The sequence below is a fragment of the Carcharhinus amblyrhynchos genome, chromosome 15 (genome assembly GCF_965287045.1).
Source record: "Carcharhinus amblyrhynchos chromosome 15, sCarAmb.v2.hapA, whole genome shotgun sequence".
Lineage (NCBI taxonomy): Eukaryota > Metazoa > Chordata > Chondrichthyes > Carcharhiniformes > Carcharhinidae > Carcharhinus > Carcharhinus amblyrhynchos.
In genome coordinates this window covers 67,128,151-67,146,566 of record NC_137338.1, presented here as the reverse complement: position 1 = coordinate 67,146,566, position 18,416 = coordinate 67,128,151, and the positions used below count along the sequence as shown (strand labels likewise).

At 48.0% G+C, this 18,416-nt stretch overlaps 1 protein-coding gene across 2 annotated transcripts in view; it reads right to left on the bottom strand.

Annotated features, from left to right (window-relative positions):
- Window positions 1-10,679, bottom strand: part of LOC145353387 (phosphorylase b kinase regulatory subunit alpha, liver isoform-like) — a 78,649-nt gene extending 67,970 nt beyond the window's left edge. For both annotated transcript variants that reach the window (XM_080204114.1, XM_080204115.1), the window contains exons 1-4: window positions 10,563-10,679; window positions 6,477-6,635; window positions 2,675-2,722; window positions 1,210-1,378 (exon numbers count right to left, since the gene is read on the bottom strand). In XM_080204114.1, the coding sequence (XP_080060240.1) occupies window positions 1,210-1,378; window positions 2,675-2,722; window positions 6,477-6,635; window positions 10,563-10,643 (457 nt within the window). In that variant the 5' untranslated portion in view covers window positions 10,644-10,679. The remainder of the gene's footprint in view (window positions 1-1,209; window positions 1,379-2,674; window positions 2,723-6,476; window positions 6,636-10,562) is intronic.
- Window positions 10,680-18,416: the final 7,737 nt, after the last annotated feature.

Below are 18,416 nucleotides of genomic sequence, written 5' to 3'. Positions count from 1 at the left end.
CCTCTACCCTATCCCCATAACTCCGCGCACTTACCATGGCCAATCCGCCTAACCCGCACATCTTTAAACTGTGGAAGGAAACCGGAGCACCCGGAGGTAACCCACACAGACGCAGGGAGAATGTGCAAACTCCACACAGTCACCCCAGCCCCGAACTGAACCTAGGCCCCAGGCGCTGTGAGACAGCAGTGCTAACCACTGTGCTATCCTACCAGGCTATACCCACAATGCACCACAGCCAACGAAGATAAAAAGCGTTGAGCTTCTTTCCTTGACATGTCTGCAAGATGGACGACACCCAAAGACTTCCTGTGTGGTGAAATAGCTGGAGTGAGGGGCCATGTTTCACTGCCTTACGGCTTTCATTCAAAATATCATCCAGCAGAGTGGCAGCTGTATTAACCATGACCAAACACCCTCTCCTACATTTTCCTATGTTGATCATTCAAGTTTCAGACGAGCCAATAACAAAGAGCTACTCTGCACAACCATCGGCTGTGCGGTGTGTGAATGGGGACAACTCGATATGTCGAAGTGCTGACACTTTGTCCTAGGCTTCATTTTAGAAATATAGCTGTGTCTGATCCTCTCAGCATCAGTCCCTTGACCCTGTCACTTCCTGCAGGGCAGATCTGACTGTTAACCTACTTTCCCACTCTCACGACCTTATCCTCTGCAACTCCCACCAGTTCCACTTTTACAAGAGCAAAAAATTGCTGGAAAATCTCAGCAGGTCTGGCAGCACCTGTGAGGGAAGAATAGAGCCAACACCTCAAGCTGGATGACCCTTCGTCAGAGCTCCACGGTTTAGGTGTTTCCTGCTTGGAATTCAAAGCTAACTTTGTGGATTTTTATTGCTTCCATTTTCACTAACTGCTCCTCATCTGGACTTTGCTTATTCCTCCTTCTGAGCACAGAAGCAGTCCTCCGAAAGCTCGTGTTTCCAAATAAGCCTTTAACCCGGTGTTGAGAGACTTTTTATGGTGCTTAATGTCTCTGACTGCCAAAGTAGCCAAGAAAGCAGCCTGCATGTGCAGGTAGGTTACCCCAAGTATTCACAGGCAGGTTACACAGTCAAATGTCTGAACCATGTCTGCAGATTCCACACAGCAAAATATTTTTGTGACACTGGATCAGAATGCTCTCTGAAAAGAGCTTTACACAGTGCAATTCAATAAATGGAAGCTTCTTGAACAGAAATGCGCTTACCCGAGGCTGTCATTTGTGCCAAAAATAACAGATAGAGGGAAGTAGCGTCCACTTGCAGGTGGCCCCATTCATTGTCACCAACCACCGTGGCACATGTGGATGTGTCGTATTTGGCGTGGAGGGAGTCAGCTGTGCTTTGAGTTCGTTTAAACTTTTCGACCTTTTCCACCTGGGTTCAAATAAATCACAGCCGTGACTGAGATAAAAGCAAAATACTGCCGGAATCTGAAACAAAAGCGGAAAAATGCTGGAAAATCTCAGCAGGTCTGGCAGTGTCTGTGCAGAGAGAACAGAGCCAATGTTTCGAGCCTGAATGGCCCTTCATCAGCTCTGAAAATGGCCTACATGTGCAGATGGTGACCGAGGCAACTATCATCCAGACTCGAAACGTTGGCTCTATTCTCTCCCACACCATCGCTGTCAGACTTGCTGAGACTTTCCAGCAGTTTCTATTTTTGTCACAGCTTGCGACTGCCCTGGGTGACTGAGTCAATGCACAGTTTACTGAATAATGCCAAAAAAAGAAACATGTTGAAACTTTTCATTTTGCACCCATCAGAACATTAAGAATATCAAATGTGAAGGAGACAACAATTTATATTTCATGAAAAGATACTGCTGTTTGGTTGGCAAGTGCACCAATCTTCTGAGAACTCTCTTCTCATGTAGTATAAATTGTTGTTTCCTTTAGATTTGGTATTATTGTGAATGTTAGCATTTACCCTGCTCACCGTCCCTGATACTAGGGTCAATTTAGCATGGCCAATCCTAACCCGCACATCTTTGGAGCGTGGGTGGAAACCAGAGCACCCGGAGGAAACCCACACAGACACAGGGAGAATGTGCCAACTCTACACAGACAGTGACCCGAGGCTGGAATTGAACCCGGGCCCCTGGCACTGTGAGGCAGCAGTGCTAACCACTGTGCCATCCAAATGTTAGGAGAGTGTGTGGGGGAGGGGGGAGTGCAGTTGGAGATGTGAGGAGAGTATTTTAGTGGGTAGGGAAGGGCAGGGTTGTGGGGAGAGTCTTTTGGGGGGTGGGGAATGTGCGGAGGGTCCTGTGGAAACGTAGGGAAAGATTTGTGGCAAATTGGGGGTGGGGGGGATTTGGGGTGAGTACTGTGAGCGGAAGGGGGATGGTTCAGTCTGGATCTTTACAATAGTCACTTAGAAATTAGAAGTGGTTTTAATTCTTCTAACATTTTCAGAGTATCAACTGGTGTAACCTTGTTAGGACTCTGTGAAGTCTGTGATTGAAATTTCTTTGTCGATGATTCACAGAGCAAGGTAATCGTGCAGGAGAAGTTTAATCGCGCGGACAATTGCCAGGTAAATCCTTTCCTGGGATTCCACAGCAGATTTTGGGAAACCCTCCCCCAATCTGACACTGCAGTGCTCAGAAACTAGAGCCCGATTTAATCCCCCTGAGTTTTAACTCAGGGTACCCAATGCGGGTAACATACCTGCCTTATCATGCACTGAAGGAGTCCTCTCATCAACTTCACAACGCTCTGTGGAAACAAACAGTTCACTCAGAAATTCTCAGGACTGGATCATACATTCATACCAGGTCAAGGGTCATATTCGTTCAAAATCATTGAATCCTTATAGTGCAGAAGCAGGCCATTTGGCCCATTGAGCCTGCACCAACAATACCACCACCCTGACCCTATCCCTGTACCCCTTGTGTTTACCCTCCAAATCCTCCTGACACTAAGGGGCATGGCCAACCAGCCTAACCCACACATCTTTGGAGTGTGGGAAGAAATCAGAACAGCCAGAGGAAACCCGCGCAGACACAGGGAGAACGTGCAATCTCCACACAGACAGTGAGCCAAGGTCGGAATTGGACCTGTTTCCCTGGCGCTGCGAGGCAGCAGTGCTAACCACTGTGCCACCCAACATGCCACAGCATGAATGGCAAAGGGTAAAGTCTCTAATTTTGCAAGAGGGGGATTTTACCATTTGAAAGTTTAATGCATTTGTCTAAAATTCATCCCTTCAATTTTAGTAAACCAATTAACTTTTGAAGTTTTGGAGGGATTAATGACTCCACTAAATTAGTGGAAAGATATATTCAATAAATATTCCAATAAATAATGCAAGAGAAATTAACTAGTGTCAGTACAAAGAACAACAAAGAAAAAGTACAGCAAAGGACCCTCCAAGCCCACGCTGATCATGATGTCCTAACTAAATTTTAAAAAAGCCTTCACCCCTTATTCAGTCCGTTTCCCTCCCTATTCATATACCCATCCAGATGCCTCTTAAATGTTGCTAGTATGTCTGTTTCCACCCTTCCTCTGGTAGCGTGTTCCAGATACCCTGCACACCCTGTGTGAAAAGCTTTCCCCCCACATCTCCTTTAAATTTTCCCCCTCTCACCTTAAACCTGTGCCCCCTTTGTAATTGACATTTCCACCCTGAGAAAAAGCCTCTGACTATCCACCCTGTCTATGCCTCTCATAATTTTGTAGACCTCTATCAGGTCTCTCCTCTCTCTCTGGCTTACAGCGAAAACAATCCGAGTTTACTCAACCTCTCCTCATAGCCAACATCCTCGAGATCAGGCAAACATCCCTGGTGAACCTTCTTTACATTCTCTCCAAAGGTTTCACATCCTTCTGGTAATGTGGCAACCAGAACTGCATGCAATACTCCAAATGCAGCAAAATGGAGTCAGAAGCGTGAAGTAGGGTATTTAGCACAGATTCAACAGAATGACACCAGGGCTTAAAGTAGCATTTGGAATCCAAAGGCACAAATTGAAAATTAAGAGTTCAGTCATCTCGGAATGAAAGCAGGAAGCATAGAATCCTACAGGGCAGAAGGAGACCATTTGGCCCATTGAGTCTACACTGACCACAATCCCACCTAGGCCCTATCCCCATAAACCCATTTGTCCCAGCTAGTCCCCCTGTCACTAAGGGGCAATTTAGCACGGCCAATCTACCTGATCCGCACATTTTTGGACTGCGGGAGGAAACTGGAGCACCCAGAGGAAACCCATGTAGGCAGAGGGAGAATGAGCAAACTCCATACAAACAGTGGCCCAAGCTGGGAATTGAACCTGGGTCCCGGCTACTGTCTTTCGGGGAGAGAGTTCTAGGGATTCACAAGCCTCTGAGAGAAACAAAATGCGACCCAGCATTTCTACACAGTGAAAATCTTTACCTCAAATCTCACAGTTATGGAGCAAATGCAGGTTAATGATGTTCAGATCATGAGTAGAAATGAGCTAATTGAATCATTGGCTCAAGGAGGAGATCTTATGGTGCAGTGGTAGTGCCCTACCTCTGAGCCAGAAGCCCTGGGCTTGTCTCCCACACTTTGGACTTGATAGCCAAGGAAGGTGTGCTCAAAATGGGTGGAGTATCAACATGTAAACCCTTCCAAATATGCCAATGGCTGGTGGCAAGAATAGGAGAAAGTATAGGCCAGCCATGCTTGAGGTGGAGTGTCCCCCCCTTAAGCTACATGCCTCTGGTGACAGGCCAGATGAAAGAAAGGCAGATTGCCCTGGGAAGAGCTGTAAGTCTTGTGTAAATTATTATTAATGAATGGTTTTAAAAATATGACTTTTAAATCTTCACAACATTAACTTATTAATTCAATATAGACATATGAACATACAAACAGGGAGTAGCAAGCAGCAGGCCACTCAGTCCCCCAATTCTACTCAGCCATTTAATAAGATCCTGGTTGATCTGATGGTAACCTCATATCCGTATGCCGCCAATCCCTGATAATCTTTCACCCCTTTGCTTACCAAGAATCTGTCCACCCCTGCTTTAAAATTCCTGAAAGACTCTGCTTCCACTGCCTTTCAGGAAGAGAGTTCTAGGGATTCATAATCCTCAGAGAGAACCAAAATTGCTTCATCTCTGTGTTAAGGTAATCCTGTAGTTTGACATTCTCCCACAAGCGAAAACATCACCCCCACATCCACCCTGTCAAGACCCCTCAGGATCTTATATGTTTCAATGAAATCTTACTCTTCCAAACTTGAGTTTGCACAGTGTACACAGTACTCCAGGTGTGGTCTCACTTGTGCCCTCTACAGCTGGAGTATAACCTCCCTACTTTTGTACTCAATTCCCCTCACAGTAAATGATAATACTCTATTAGTTTTCCTAATTACTTGCTGTACCTGCACACTAACCGCAGTCATTCAGCCAGACACCAGATTTCCATCACCAAACACCTTTCTCGTGTACCAAAGAGAAGGGCTGAACCCATGGCTTACAGCTAAGGTCTACATCTTGGGACATGCCTCTGGCAGCACGGTGACACAGTGGTGAGCATTGCTGCCTCACAGCGCCAAGGACCTGGGTTCGATTCCCGGCTTAGGAATCTGTATGTTCTCCCCGTGTCTGCGTGGGCTTCCTCCCACAGTCTAAAGGTTAGATGCACTGGCCATGCTAAATTCTCCCTCGGTGTACCCAAACAGGCACCAGAGTGTGGCGACTCGGGGATTTTCACAGTAACTTCACTGCAATGTGATCTACTACTTGTGCCGCCAATAAATAAATGTTAACTTGAATAAGTCCCAGTTGAGCAGCAGGTTTGAAAACCCCTGCTGACTGCTCGTGTAAGACCATAAGAAAGAGGAACAGGAGTTCCTCTTGAGATGCGTAGGTTAGAGGGATTAGTGGGTAAGATATGGGGGTAAAGTCTGGGTGGGATTGTGGTTGGTGCAGACTCTTTCTGCACTGTAGGGTTCTATGATTCTATGAGTAGTCTGTCCAGCCCCTCAAGCCTGTTCTGCCATTCAACAGGTTCAATGCCCCATTGCTCACTGGGGCAAGGAGTTCCAAAAACGCTTAACCTTCTAAGAAATTCCTCCTCATTTCATTCTTACTGTCAAATGACTACAATTAACTATAGCAAATAAGAGCAGGAGTAGGCCATTCGAGCCTACTCTGTCATTCAATGTGATCATTGCCCATCATCCAACTCAGTAACCTGTTCCTGCCTTCCCCCATATCATCTTACAGCAGACGTTACACTTGTAACTCAGTGAACCTGTAAGACAACACATTCCTTCCTCAAAACCAGTTCTATTTTTTGACCTTGTTAACAAGTCACTTTCTGGCTGACTGTTCGAACGAAGCATGAATAGTTATCCAATATTTTTCTTCAAATCGCTCAATACCAGATGTTGTGAGTTTTTCTTCTGTAAGAGTTTTTCTTCTGATAGCAAAAGCCAGAAAGAAGGAAAAGGCCCTTTTGTGTTTCTATTTTGCAAAGCAGTCCCTCACTGACCTGTTCCAGTTCATAAGCTTTGGCTTTGTCCTCATCTCGGTCTGCATTCTTGCGATATGCTAACCCCAGGCCCCAGATTGCCAGAATGCTGTAGACATTATCTCGCACCCAGGCATCTTTCTGATCTATACTGGCCGGCAGCAGTCCTGTGACAGGGTTCTGAAAACAAACACAAACGGTTAGGAAAATTAAATTGACAATCCTGCCTCCCTCGTCACTCTGCAGTCAATGTGACTCATCAAAATATGTAATGCTTGTTGTGTTAAGTGCTAACTATTGATCAGTTGGTGCTAACCATTGAGCCTCTACCATGTAGAAAGAGGCCATTTGACCTATTGAGTCTATACCAACTCTCCAAAAGAGCATTCCATCCAGGCCCATCTTCCACCCTATCCCACAGACATTTAGTGTGGCCAATCCTCCTAACCTGCAAATCTTTGGACTTTTGTGGGATAGGGTGGGGGAAAGGGCCTTGGTAAGATACTCTGTCAGAGAGTTGGTGCAGACTCGATGGGCCAAATGGTCTCTTCTGAACTGTAGTGATTCTTTGCAGCTGGTGCACCCAGAGAAAACCCACCCAGACACAGGGTGAATGGGCAAATTCCACACAGTCACCCATAGCTGGAACCAAACCCGGTTCCCCGGTGCTGTAAGGTAGCAGTGTCACCACTGTGCTACCCTACTGACCAATTGGTGCTAACATTCAATAACTCCTCAAGAGCCAAACTTTTTACGTTTGATTGAAATTGTCTTGATATTCCTTGTTAATTTAGAACCGGAATCTTGATAAAGACAGACATGTTGTCAAAGCTTTTCATCTCACACTCATTAAGATAATAGGCCGAAGTTTTGCCATGGAGAAAACAGTGGACAAGACTGAGAAAGATAGAAATGACGTACATTCATTCATACACAGAAACCTGTTCTCTGCAAGAAAAATGCAATTAAACCCAGGAAACTGAGGAGCCTGAAAGGCAAGGCTGGCAGAAGTAGGGAACCCTCGATGACTCAGGTTATTGAGGCCCTGGTCAAGAAGAAGAAGGAAACACATGACATGCGTAGGCAGATGGGATCAAGTGAATCCCATGAAGAGTATAGGGAGTGTAGGAGTAGCGTTAAGAGAGAAAGCAGAAGGGCAAAAAGGGGACACGGGACTATTTTGGCAGATAAGGCAGAGGAGAATCCAAAGAACTTCTACAAATACATAAAGGGCAAAAGAGTAACAAGGGAGAGAGTATAGCATCTTAAGGATCAACAAGGGAGAGTTACAAAACAAAGAGATTTAGGGGTACATGCTCATAGCTCCTTGAAAGTGGAGTCACAGGTGGACAGAGTGGTGAAGAAGGCATTTGGCATGCTTGGTTTCATTGATCAGAACATTGAATACAGGAGTTGGGACATCTTGTTGAAGTTGTACAAGACATTGGTAAGGCCACATTTGGAATACTGTGTACAGTTCTGGTCACCCTATTGTAGAAAGGATATTATTAAACTAGAAAGAGTGCAGAAAAGATTTACTAGGATGCTACCAGGACTTGATGGTTTGAGTTATAAGGAGAGGCTGGATAGGTTGGGACATTTTTCTCTGGAGGGTAGAAGGCTGAGGGGTAATTTTATAGAGGTCTATAAAATAATGAGGGGCACAGATCAGCTAGATAGTCAATATCTTTTCCCAAAGGTAGGGGAGTCTAAAACTAGAGAGCATAGATTTAAGGTGAGAGGGGAGAGATGCAAAAGTGTGCAGAGGGGCAATTTTTTCACAGTGTTGAGTGTCTGGAACAAGCTGCCAGAAGTAGTAGTAGAGGCGGGTACAATTTTGTCTTTTAAAAAGCGTTTAGACAGTTACATGGGAAAAATGGGTACAGGGAGATACGGGGCTAATTGGGATTAGCTAAGTGGTTTAAAAAAAAGGATAGCATGGACAAGTTGGGCTGAAGGGCCTGTTTCCATGTTGTAAACTTCTATGACTCTATGAGATCAGCCATGGTCTCACAAGCCTACTAACTGTAGTGTTCCTATTTTTTTGATCATTTGCAATTTGGTTTTTTTGTCCTGATGGGTGCAAGATCACAGAATCCCTACAGTGCAGAAGACGACCATTCAGCCCATCGAGTGTGCCGACAACATCCCGTCCAGGCTGTATCCCCATAACTCCAATATTTACCCCGCTAATTCCACTAACCTACATCTGAAGCTGAAAAACTTCAGCAACTATTCAGCAATGTGATTGATGTTACAATGATGAGTGTGTGGCTGAAATACAGACACTCAATCACCCTGTTATACACTGTCTTCAGAACTTGGCAGTGAGGCAGCAGTATGCTTGGGAAAGACATTCCATCTCAAGGGAATGCTGTCAGTCAGTCAACCAGCTGCACTAGCCAGTATTTCAAGGTTTCCAAGTCTCTATAAATAAGAGACACTCTGCTCCACTCATCACGTACCACTGCTTCCTAGGAAAATACCCTGTGCTCAGGTTAAATAAAAAAAGATTTATGGGATGTGGGTATCGCTGGCTAGGCCAGCGTTTATTCCCCATCCCCAATCACCCTTGACAAGGTGCGCTGAGCTGCCTTCCTAAACCGCTGCAGTCCCTGAGGTGTCGATACACCAGCAATGCTGCTCAGGACAGAGTTCCAGGATTTCAGCCCAGAGATACAAAAGGAACACTGACATAAGACATTCCCTCTCGGAACTACTTGAGAGAATACCGCTCCCAAACACACCCCTGGGACGTTGATTCGCAACAGACACAGATTTCTTTCTAAAGGCAGGGATTAGGTCACAGCTCTTGGCTCAGGGCCCAGGAAGCCACTTATGCCTCAGAATTGTGCCATGCCTGCTTTAGTCAGGATGGTAAAAGGAACAGCAAGATGGAGTCAGTGTGCAGTTTACACATTCTCCTCGTGTCTGCGTGGGTTTCCTCCGGGTGCTCCGGTTTCCTCCCGCAGTCCAAAGATGTGCGGGTTAGGCTAAAATTGCCCCTTAGTATCCTGAGAGGGGTTAGCGGGTAAATATGTAAATAGCCGGCGACATCCACACCCCATAAATTATTTTATTTAACCTGAGCACAGGGTATTTTCCTAGGAAGCAGTGGTACGTGATGAGTGGAGCAGAGTGCCTCTTATTTATAGAGACTTGGAAACCTTGAAATACTGGCTAGTGCAGCTGGTTGACTGACTGACAGCATTCCCTTGAGATGGAATATCTTTCCCAAGCATACTGCTGCCTCACTGCCAAGTTCTGAAGACAGTGTATAACAGGGTGATTGAGTGTTTGTATTTCAGCCACACACTCAACATTGTAACATCAATCACATAGCTGAATGGAGGGACATGTTGCCAAAGCTTTTCACCATCCAGATTAAGGCAGCTCACCGCACCTCATCAAGGGTGATTAGGGATGGGCAATAAATGCTGGCCTGGGTGGGACTGTGCTCGGTGCAGACTCAATGGGCCCAATGGCCTCTTTCTGCGCTGTGGGGTTTCTATGAATTTTCTACTCTATAAGATAACAACACCCAGAGGAGCCAACAGGGCTACGACCCCCTCTTCCGAATCAGACTGTCATAGCCCCCACTCTGTTTACACAAGGTGTCCCCACCCCGTCTCCCCCAGCACCCTGGACACCCTTTTCAGTATCGTAATATTCTAAGTTACGGAGATGTGCGATAGGTGACAACATCTACTTACAGAGCTTACTCATCAACAAGCTACAATCTATGATTTTCCAATGTGTTCTACACAAGTGTCACATGTAAATGGGAGAAGGGTGTGTGTGTGTACTGTATATGCACATGTAGCAGACTGTGTGTGTGTGTGTGTGTGTGTGTGTGTGTGTGTGATCCTTCTGTCTCATTTGATGATGATGATGATGGGTTGCATTACATTGCATTAGCTTCACGCTCACCCCTCCCCTCCGACACGCACGCCCACCCACCCCCTCCGACACGCATGCCCACTCTCCTCCCCGCAACACACACGTCCACTCTCCCCCACTACGACACACACCCACACAGCGACACACCCCCATACACCAACACACACACCCACAATCCATTGAACTGAAAGCGAAACTGCAACCTACCTGGTGACAGAGAATGGTTTGCTGCACCAACTTCGCATATCCGTCCAATCGAACACCCGAGTTGCTTCTACTCCTCATCATCCCCAGTAATGGTGCCTATTATTGACCAGTGCTGACCAGCAGTACTCCTGTTATCAAGGTTAACCAGCAGTTACCAGCACTGACCATTCGTAACAAGTGTTGAGCAGCAGTTATCTGACTGACTGATTAACTATCAGTTAAAACCGCTCACAATACTCCAAATGGGGTCTGCCCAGAGCCTTATACAGCCTCAGAAGTACATCCCTGCTCTTGTATTCCAGCCCTCATGACATGAATGCTAACATTTCATTTGCCTTCCTGTTGACTGAGTCTACATGTTAACCTTAAGAGAATCTTGAACAATGACCCCAAATTCCTTAATCAATTAACCATCTTATTAACTTCTGACCATTGTTGACCAGTAATTAACTGCGTTGACCAGTGTTGGCTAGCAGTGAGCAGTGTTAATCAGCAGTTATCCATGTTGTCCAGAGCTGACCAACAGTTATTGGCATGGAGCAGTAGCAACCAGGGTTGACCAATGGACATCAGCAGAGTTAGACAGAGTCTGGGACCGTGCTCACAATCTCATTTCTACACTCTGGGCGAACCTGAACATATAAGGTTTACTGTTACACACACGCACAAGGAGGGACAAACCTTCACATGGTTCCAATAGTTCACCTGGTTGACTGACTGGTTCGCTGGAGCTGGGTGATGCTGTACAGGTTAATCCCTCTTCTATCTCTGAATACAGATTGTGTGGCCACACATAGCCCAGCCTCATCTGGCAGATGATAGCTGCCCAGCACCCAATCCCTACCCAACGCATCCGGTCCCTGCCCAGCACACGCATAAGATCATAAGACATAGGAGCAGAATTAGGCCACTCGGCCCATCTAGTCTGCTCTGCCATGGCTGATATTTTTCTCATCTCCATTCCCCCTGATCCCCTTATTAATCAAGAACCTATCTATCTCTGTCTTAAAGACACTCAATGACCTGGCCTCCACAGCCTTCTGCAGCAAAAGTTCCACAGATTCACCACTCTCTAGCTGAAGAAATTCCTCCTCATCTATGTTTTAAAGGATCGTCCCTTTAGCCTGAGGTTGTGCCCTCTGGTTCTAGTTTTTCCTACTAGTGAAAACATCCTCTCCATGTCCACTCTACCCAGGCCTTGTAGTATCCTGTAAGTTTAAATAAGATCACCCCTCATCATTCTAAACTCCCAGTATAGACCCAGAGTCCTCAACCGTTCCTCATAAGACAAGCTCTTCATTCCAGGGATCATTCTTGTGAACGTTCTCTGAACCCTTTCCAAGGCCAGCACATCCTTCCTCAGGTACGGGGCCCAAAACTGCTCACAATAATCCAAATGGGGTCTGAACAGAGCCTTATACAGCCTCAGAAGTACATCCCTGTTCTTATATTCTAGCCCTCACGCTAACATTTCATTTGCCTTCCTAACCGTCAATGAACCTGCACTTTAACCTTAAGAGAATCTTGAACAATGACCCCAGGTTCCTTTCGTGTTTCTGATTTCCTATGAATTTTCCCATTTAGAAAATAGTCAATGCCTCCATTCCTCCTTCCAAAGTGCACAACCTCACACTTTTCCACATTGTATTCCATCTGCCACTTCTTTGCCCACTCTCCTAACCTGTCCAACTCCTTCTGCAGCCCCCCCTTTCCTCAATACTACCTCTCCCTCTACATATCTTTATATCATCTGCAAACTCAGCAATACTGCTTGAGTTCCTTCCTCCAAATCATTAATTTATATTGCAAAATGTTGTGGTCCCAGCACTGACCCCTGAGACACGCCACTAGTCACCGGCTGCCATCCTGAAAAAGACCCCTTTGTCCCCACTCCTTGCCTTCTGCCAGTCAGCCAATCCTCTAACCATGCCAGGATCTTATCCTTAACACTATGGGCTCTTGACTTATTTAACAGTCTCCTTTGTCAAAGGCCTTCTGGAAATCTAAATAAATCACGTTCTCCTTTACCTAATTTTCTTGTTGCCTCCTCAAAGAAGATTTGTCAGACCTGACCTCCCTTTGACAAAACCGTGCTGACTCAGTCCTACTTTATCATGCACTTCCAAGTACTCTGCGATCTTAGATCTCTAAAATCTTGCCAATGACCGAAGTCAGGCTAACTGACCTATAATTTCCCGTCTGCTGCTTCCTTCCCTTCTTAAACAGCAATGTTACACAAGCTACTTTCCAGTCCTCTGGGTACCCTTATGCCCATCTCTGATCAGAACCTACCACACACCTGATGAAGGGACACTGTTTCCAAAAGCTTGTGGGATTACTGTCAAATAAACTAGTTGGACTCTAACCTGGTGTTGTGAGACTTCTTACTGTGTTTACCCCAGTCCAATATCTCTACATCATACCCTCCTGCCTCCAGTGATTCCTGAAAGATCACCACCAATGCCTCCACAATTCCTGGTTCCTGCAGAGCGCACCCAGTCTCTGCCCCGCACCCAGACAGCGCACCTAATCCCTGCCCAGCACCCAGACAGCGCACCTAATCCCTGCCCAGCACCCAGACTGCGCACCCAGTCTCTGCCCAGCACCCAGACAGCGCACCTAATCCCTGCCCAGCACCCAGACTGCGCACCCAGTCCCTGCCCAGCACCCAGACTGTGCACCCAGCCTCTGCCCAGCACCCAGACTGTGCACCCAGCCCCTGCCCAGCACCCAGACTGTGCACCCAGTCCCTGCCCAGCACCCAGACTGAGCACCCAGTCCCTGCCCAGCACCCAGACTGTGCACCCGGTCCCTGCCCAGCACCCAGACTGAGCACCCAGTCCCTGCCCAGCACCCAGACCACACACCCAGTCCCTGCCCAGCACCCAGACTGTGCACCCAGTCCCTGCCCAGCACCCAGACCACACACCCAGTCCCTGCCCAGCACCCAGACTGCGCACCCAGTCCCTGCCCAGCACCCAGACCACACACCCAGTCCCTACCCAGCACCCAGACTGCGCACCCAGTCCCTACCCAGCACCCAGACTGTGCACCCAGTCCCTGCCCAGCACCCAGACTGCACACCCAGTCCCTGCCCAGCACCCAGACTGCACACCCAGTCCCTGCCCAGCACCCAGACTGCGCACCCAGTCCCTGCCCTGCACCCAGACTGTGCACCCAGTCCCTGCCCAGCACCCAGACCGCACACCCAGTCCCTGCCCAGCACCCAGACTGCACACCCAGTCCCTGCCCAGCACCCAGACTGCACACCCAGTCCCTGCCCAGCACCCAGACTGTGCACCCAGTCCCTGCCCAGCACCCAGACCACACACCCAGTCCCTGCCCAGCACCCAGACCGCACACCCAGTCCCTGCCCAGCACCCAGACTGCACACCCAGTCCCTGCCCAGCACCCAGACCGCACACCCAGTCCCTGCCCAGCACCCAGACCGCGCACCCAGTCCCTGCCCAGCACCCAGGCTGTGCACCCAGTCCCTGCCAGCACCCAGCCTGCGCACCCAGTCCCTGCCCAGCACCCAGACTGCACACCCAGTCCCTGCCCAGCACCCAGACTGCACACCCAGTCCCTGCCCAGCACCCAGACTGCGCACCCAGTCCCTGCCCTGCACCCAGACTGTGCACCCAGTCCCTGCCCAGCACCCAGACCACACACCCAGTCCCTGCCCAGCACCCAGACCGCACACCCAGTCCCTGCCCAGCACCCAGACCGCACACCCAGTCCCTGCCCAGCACCCAGACCGCACACCCAGTCCCTGCCCAGCACCCAGACCGCACACCCAGTCCCTGCCCAGCACCCAGACCGCGCACCCAGTCCCTGCCCAGCACCCAGGCTGTGCACCCAGTCCCTGCCAGCACCCAGCCTGCGCACCCAGTCCCTGCCCAGCACCCAGACCGCGCACCCAGTCCCTGCCCAGCACCCAGACTGCGCACCCAGTCCCTGCCCAGCACCCAGACTGCGCACCCAATCCCTGCCCAGCACCCAGACTGTGCACCCAGTCCCTACCCAGCACCCAGACTGTGCACCCAGTCCCTACCCAGCACCCAGACTGCGCACCCAGTCCCTGCCCAGCACCCAGACTGTGCACCCAGTCCCTACCCAGCACCCAGACTGTGCACCCAGTCCCTACCCAGCACCCAGACTGTGCACCCAGTCCCTGCCCAGCACCCAGACTGCGCACCCAGTCCCTGCCCAGCACCCAGACTGCGCACCCAGTCCCTGCCCAGCACCCAGACTGTGCACCCAGTCCCTGCCCAGCACCCAGACCACACACCCACCCCTACCCAGGCTGGCCTGGCCCTGCTCAGCATCCAGTCCTTCCCCAGCATCCAGTCAGCCCCTCTCCAGCATCCAATCCGTCCCCAGGCTGGTCTGACCCTGCCTTACACACCGGGAGGTTTCACAGTTGCAGCCGGGATCGGCAGGACCGCAGTGTAACCTTGAGGAGTTGGTGTTGGGGATGTCTGCACTGTAACATAGTTACAGGGCCCGCTTCCCCTGTCTGTTCCGCATCAGTGTAACAGTAACGACAGGTTTGTTACAGCGGCTCCGACTCAATACCTAACAACACCGACCCTCCTCTCTCCTCCCTACACTCACCCTGGTCACACTCAGCACCTCAGGAGTGTCTGCAGACTGGCAGCAATCCTTAAACCTTCCTTGAACCTGCTCTCCTGGCCTCCGCCTCACTTTGTTAAGCTGTGTTTAGTACTGAGCCCAGAAGATGGAGACAGAGAGACAGACAGACAGACAGCTCTGAGCCCAGTCCAGACACAGGTCACCGCAGTCATTGTAAATACAACCTGCCTTTGGATAGCCCAGAGGATTGCAGCTCTGTGCGGAAGGCACACTGACATGTATTGATAGAATATTCACAGAATCTTACAGTGCAGAAGGAGGCCATTTGGCCCATCTAGTCTGCACCAACCACAATCCCATCCATTCCCTATCCCCATGAATTTACCCTAGCTATTCACCTAACACTAGGGTCAATTTTGCATGGCCAATTCACCTAACCTGCGCATCTTTGGACTGTGGGAGGAAACCATGCAGACATGGGAAGAAAGTGCAAGCTCCACACAGTCACCCGAGGCTGGAATCGAACCTGGGTCCCTAGCTCTGTGAGGCAGCAGTGGTAACCACTGTGCCACCCAAATATTCCTTATTTAATGAAAGAGATAAATGCATTAGCAGTTCAGAAAACAGTTTATCAGACTAATACCAGGAAGGGACAGGTTGCCCTTTGAGTGATGATTGGACAAGTTAGGTTTGTACTCAATTTAAGAGGAAGAGGTGACTTGATTGAAACCTTTAAGATCATGAGGGGTCTTGACAGAGCAGATGTGGAGAGGATATTTCCTCTTATGGGTGAATCTAGAAATAGGGGTCATGGTTTAAAAAAATAAGGGGTCACCCATTTAAGATAGCAATGAGAAACTTTTTCTCTGAGGGCCACGAGTCTCTGGAATTCTCTTCCTTAAAAGGCAGTGGCAATAAAGTCTCTGAATATTTTTAAGACAGAACTAGATAGATTCTTGATTAACAAGGGGATAAAAGGTTACCAGGGATAGGCATGTCCCCTTCCAGCAGACAGTCCTGGCTCATATCGCTGAGAAATTTGAAATGTTTTATTCTGAATCAGTAACAGGAATAAAAAGCTATAAAGTTTATCTTTATATACAACTTACTCAGGCTGTTTCATCAATTTTCAAGCTCAACTTGATACCATTAATGCCTTTCAGAGGAATGAACCACACTTTCAGGAACGTGCACCATGATTTTATGAAGATATGTATGAAAACTAGCAAATTCCCTGTGCTATCCCGCACAGTGATCCCAAACATGAGGGCAATGGGAACAGTGCAATGTGCCACAGTACCTCAGTACCCTTGGTGTTTCAGATGTTAGCTAGTTCGATAAACTTACAAATATATGTGTGTGTAGCTGTACAGAACATAGAAAATTATCTCCGAAGCAATTGCCATACAGGTTTTATATATGCTGCATACTCCCAAACAGCCAGATTCATTACACTATGGTTGGGTCTACTGCACAGGGGAGGAGCAAAAGGTGTAGAAATGAAATAATTATAGGGGAAGGGGAATAGATAGACAATTGTGCGGCTGCAAAAGACACTCCGGGGTGGTATGTGGCCTCCCTGGTGTTAGGGTCAAGGATGTCTCGGAGTGGTGCAGGATATTCTGAAGGGGGAAGGTGAACTGCCAGTCATCATGGTGCACTTTGGCACAAACGACATCAGTAAGAAAAGGGATGAGGTCCTAAAAGCAGAATATAGGGAGCTCGGAAGCAAACTGGAAAGTAGGGCCTTAAAGATAATGATCTCAGGATTATTACCTGTGCCACATGTTATCAGACTAGAAACAACAAGATACGTAGGATAAATATGTGGCAAAATTGCACACAGTACTCTAGTTGTGGCCTCCCCAGTGCCCTGTACAGTTGCAGCAAGACCTCCCTGCTTTTATATTCTAACCCCCTCGTGATAAAGGCCAACATTCCATTCGCCTTCTTGATCACCTGCTGCACCTGCAGACTGGGTTTTTGCGATTCGTGCACAAGGACCCCCAGGTCCCTCTGCACCGTAGCATGTTGTAATTTTTCACCATTTAAATAATATTCCATTTTACTATTATTTATTCCAAAGTGGATAACCTCACACTTGCCAACATTATACTCCATCTGCCAGATCCTTGCCCACTCACTCAGCCTATCCAAATCTCTCTGCAGACTTTCCATACCCTCTATGCAATTCACTTTCCCACTCATCTTTGTGTCATTGGCAAACTTTGTTACCCTACACTCAGCCCCCTCCTCCAGATCGTCTATGTATATGGTAAACAGTTGAGGCCCCAGCACCGATCCCTGCGGCACGCCACCAGTCACCAACTGCCAACCAGAAAAGTACCCATTTATTCCAATTCTCTGCTTCCTGTTAGATAACCAATCCTCAATCCACACTAACACTTTACCCCCAGCTCCGAGTACCCTAATCTTCTGCAGCAACCTTTTGTGAGGCACCTTATCAACGCCTTCTGGAAATCTAAAAACACCACATCCACCGGTTCCCCTCTGTCTACCACGCTTGTTACATCTTCATAAAAATCTAATAAATTCGTCAAACACGACTTTCCCTTCATGAATCCATGCTGCGTCTGCTTGATCGAACCGTTCCTTTCCAGGCATCCTGCTATTTCTTCTTTAATGATGGATTCCTGCATTTTCCCAACTGTGGACGTTAAGCTAACCGGCCTGTAGTTACCCGCCTTTTGTCTACCTCCTTTTTTAAACAGCGGCGTAACAGTAGCTGTTTTCCAATCTGCCGGCACTTCCCCAGAGTCCAGTGAATTTTGATAAATCACTATTAACGCATCTGCTATCACTTCTGCCATTTCTTTCAGTACCCTGGGATGCATTCCATCTGGGCCCAGGGACTTGACTATCTTTAGTCCTGTTAGTCTACCAAGCACTACTTCTTTAGTAACAGTAATTGTATTAAGGACCTCAGCCCCTGTTCAGTAAGTTATTTGTGTCCTCTACCATAAAGACCGACACAAAAAACTTGTTTAAGGCCTCAGCCATTTCCTCATTTCCCATTATTAAATCCCCCTTCTCATCGTCTAAGGGTCCAACATTTACTTTAGCCACTTTTTATATGTTTGTAAAAACTTTTGCTATCAGTTTTTATATTTTGCGCTAGTTTAGTTTCATAATTTAGCTTTCCTTTCTTTATAGAACATAGAACATAGAACATAGAACATAGAACATTACAGCGCAGAACAGGCCCTTCGGCCCACGATGTTGCGCCGACCAGTTACA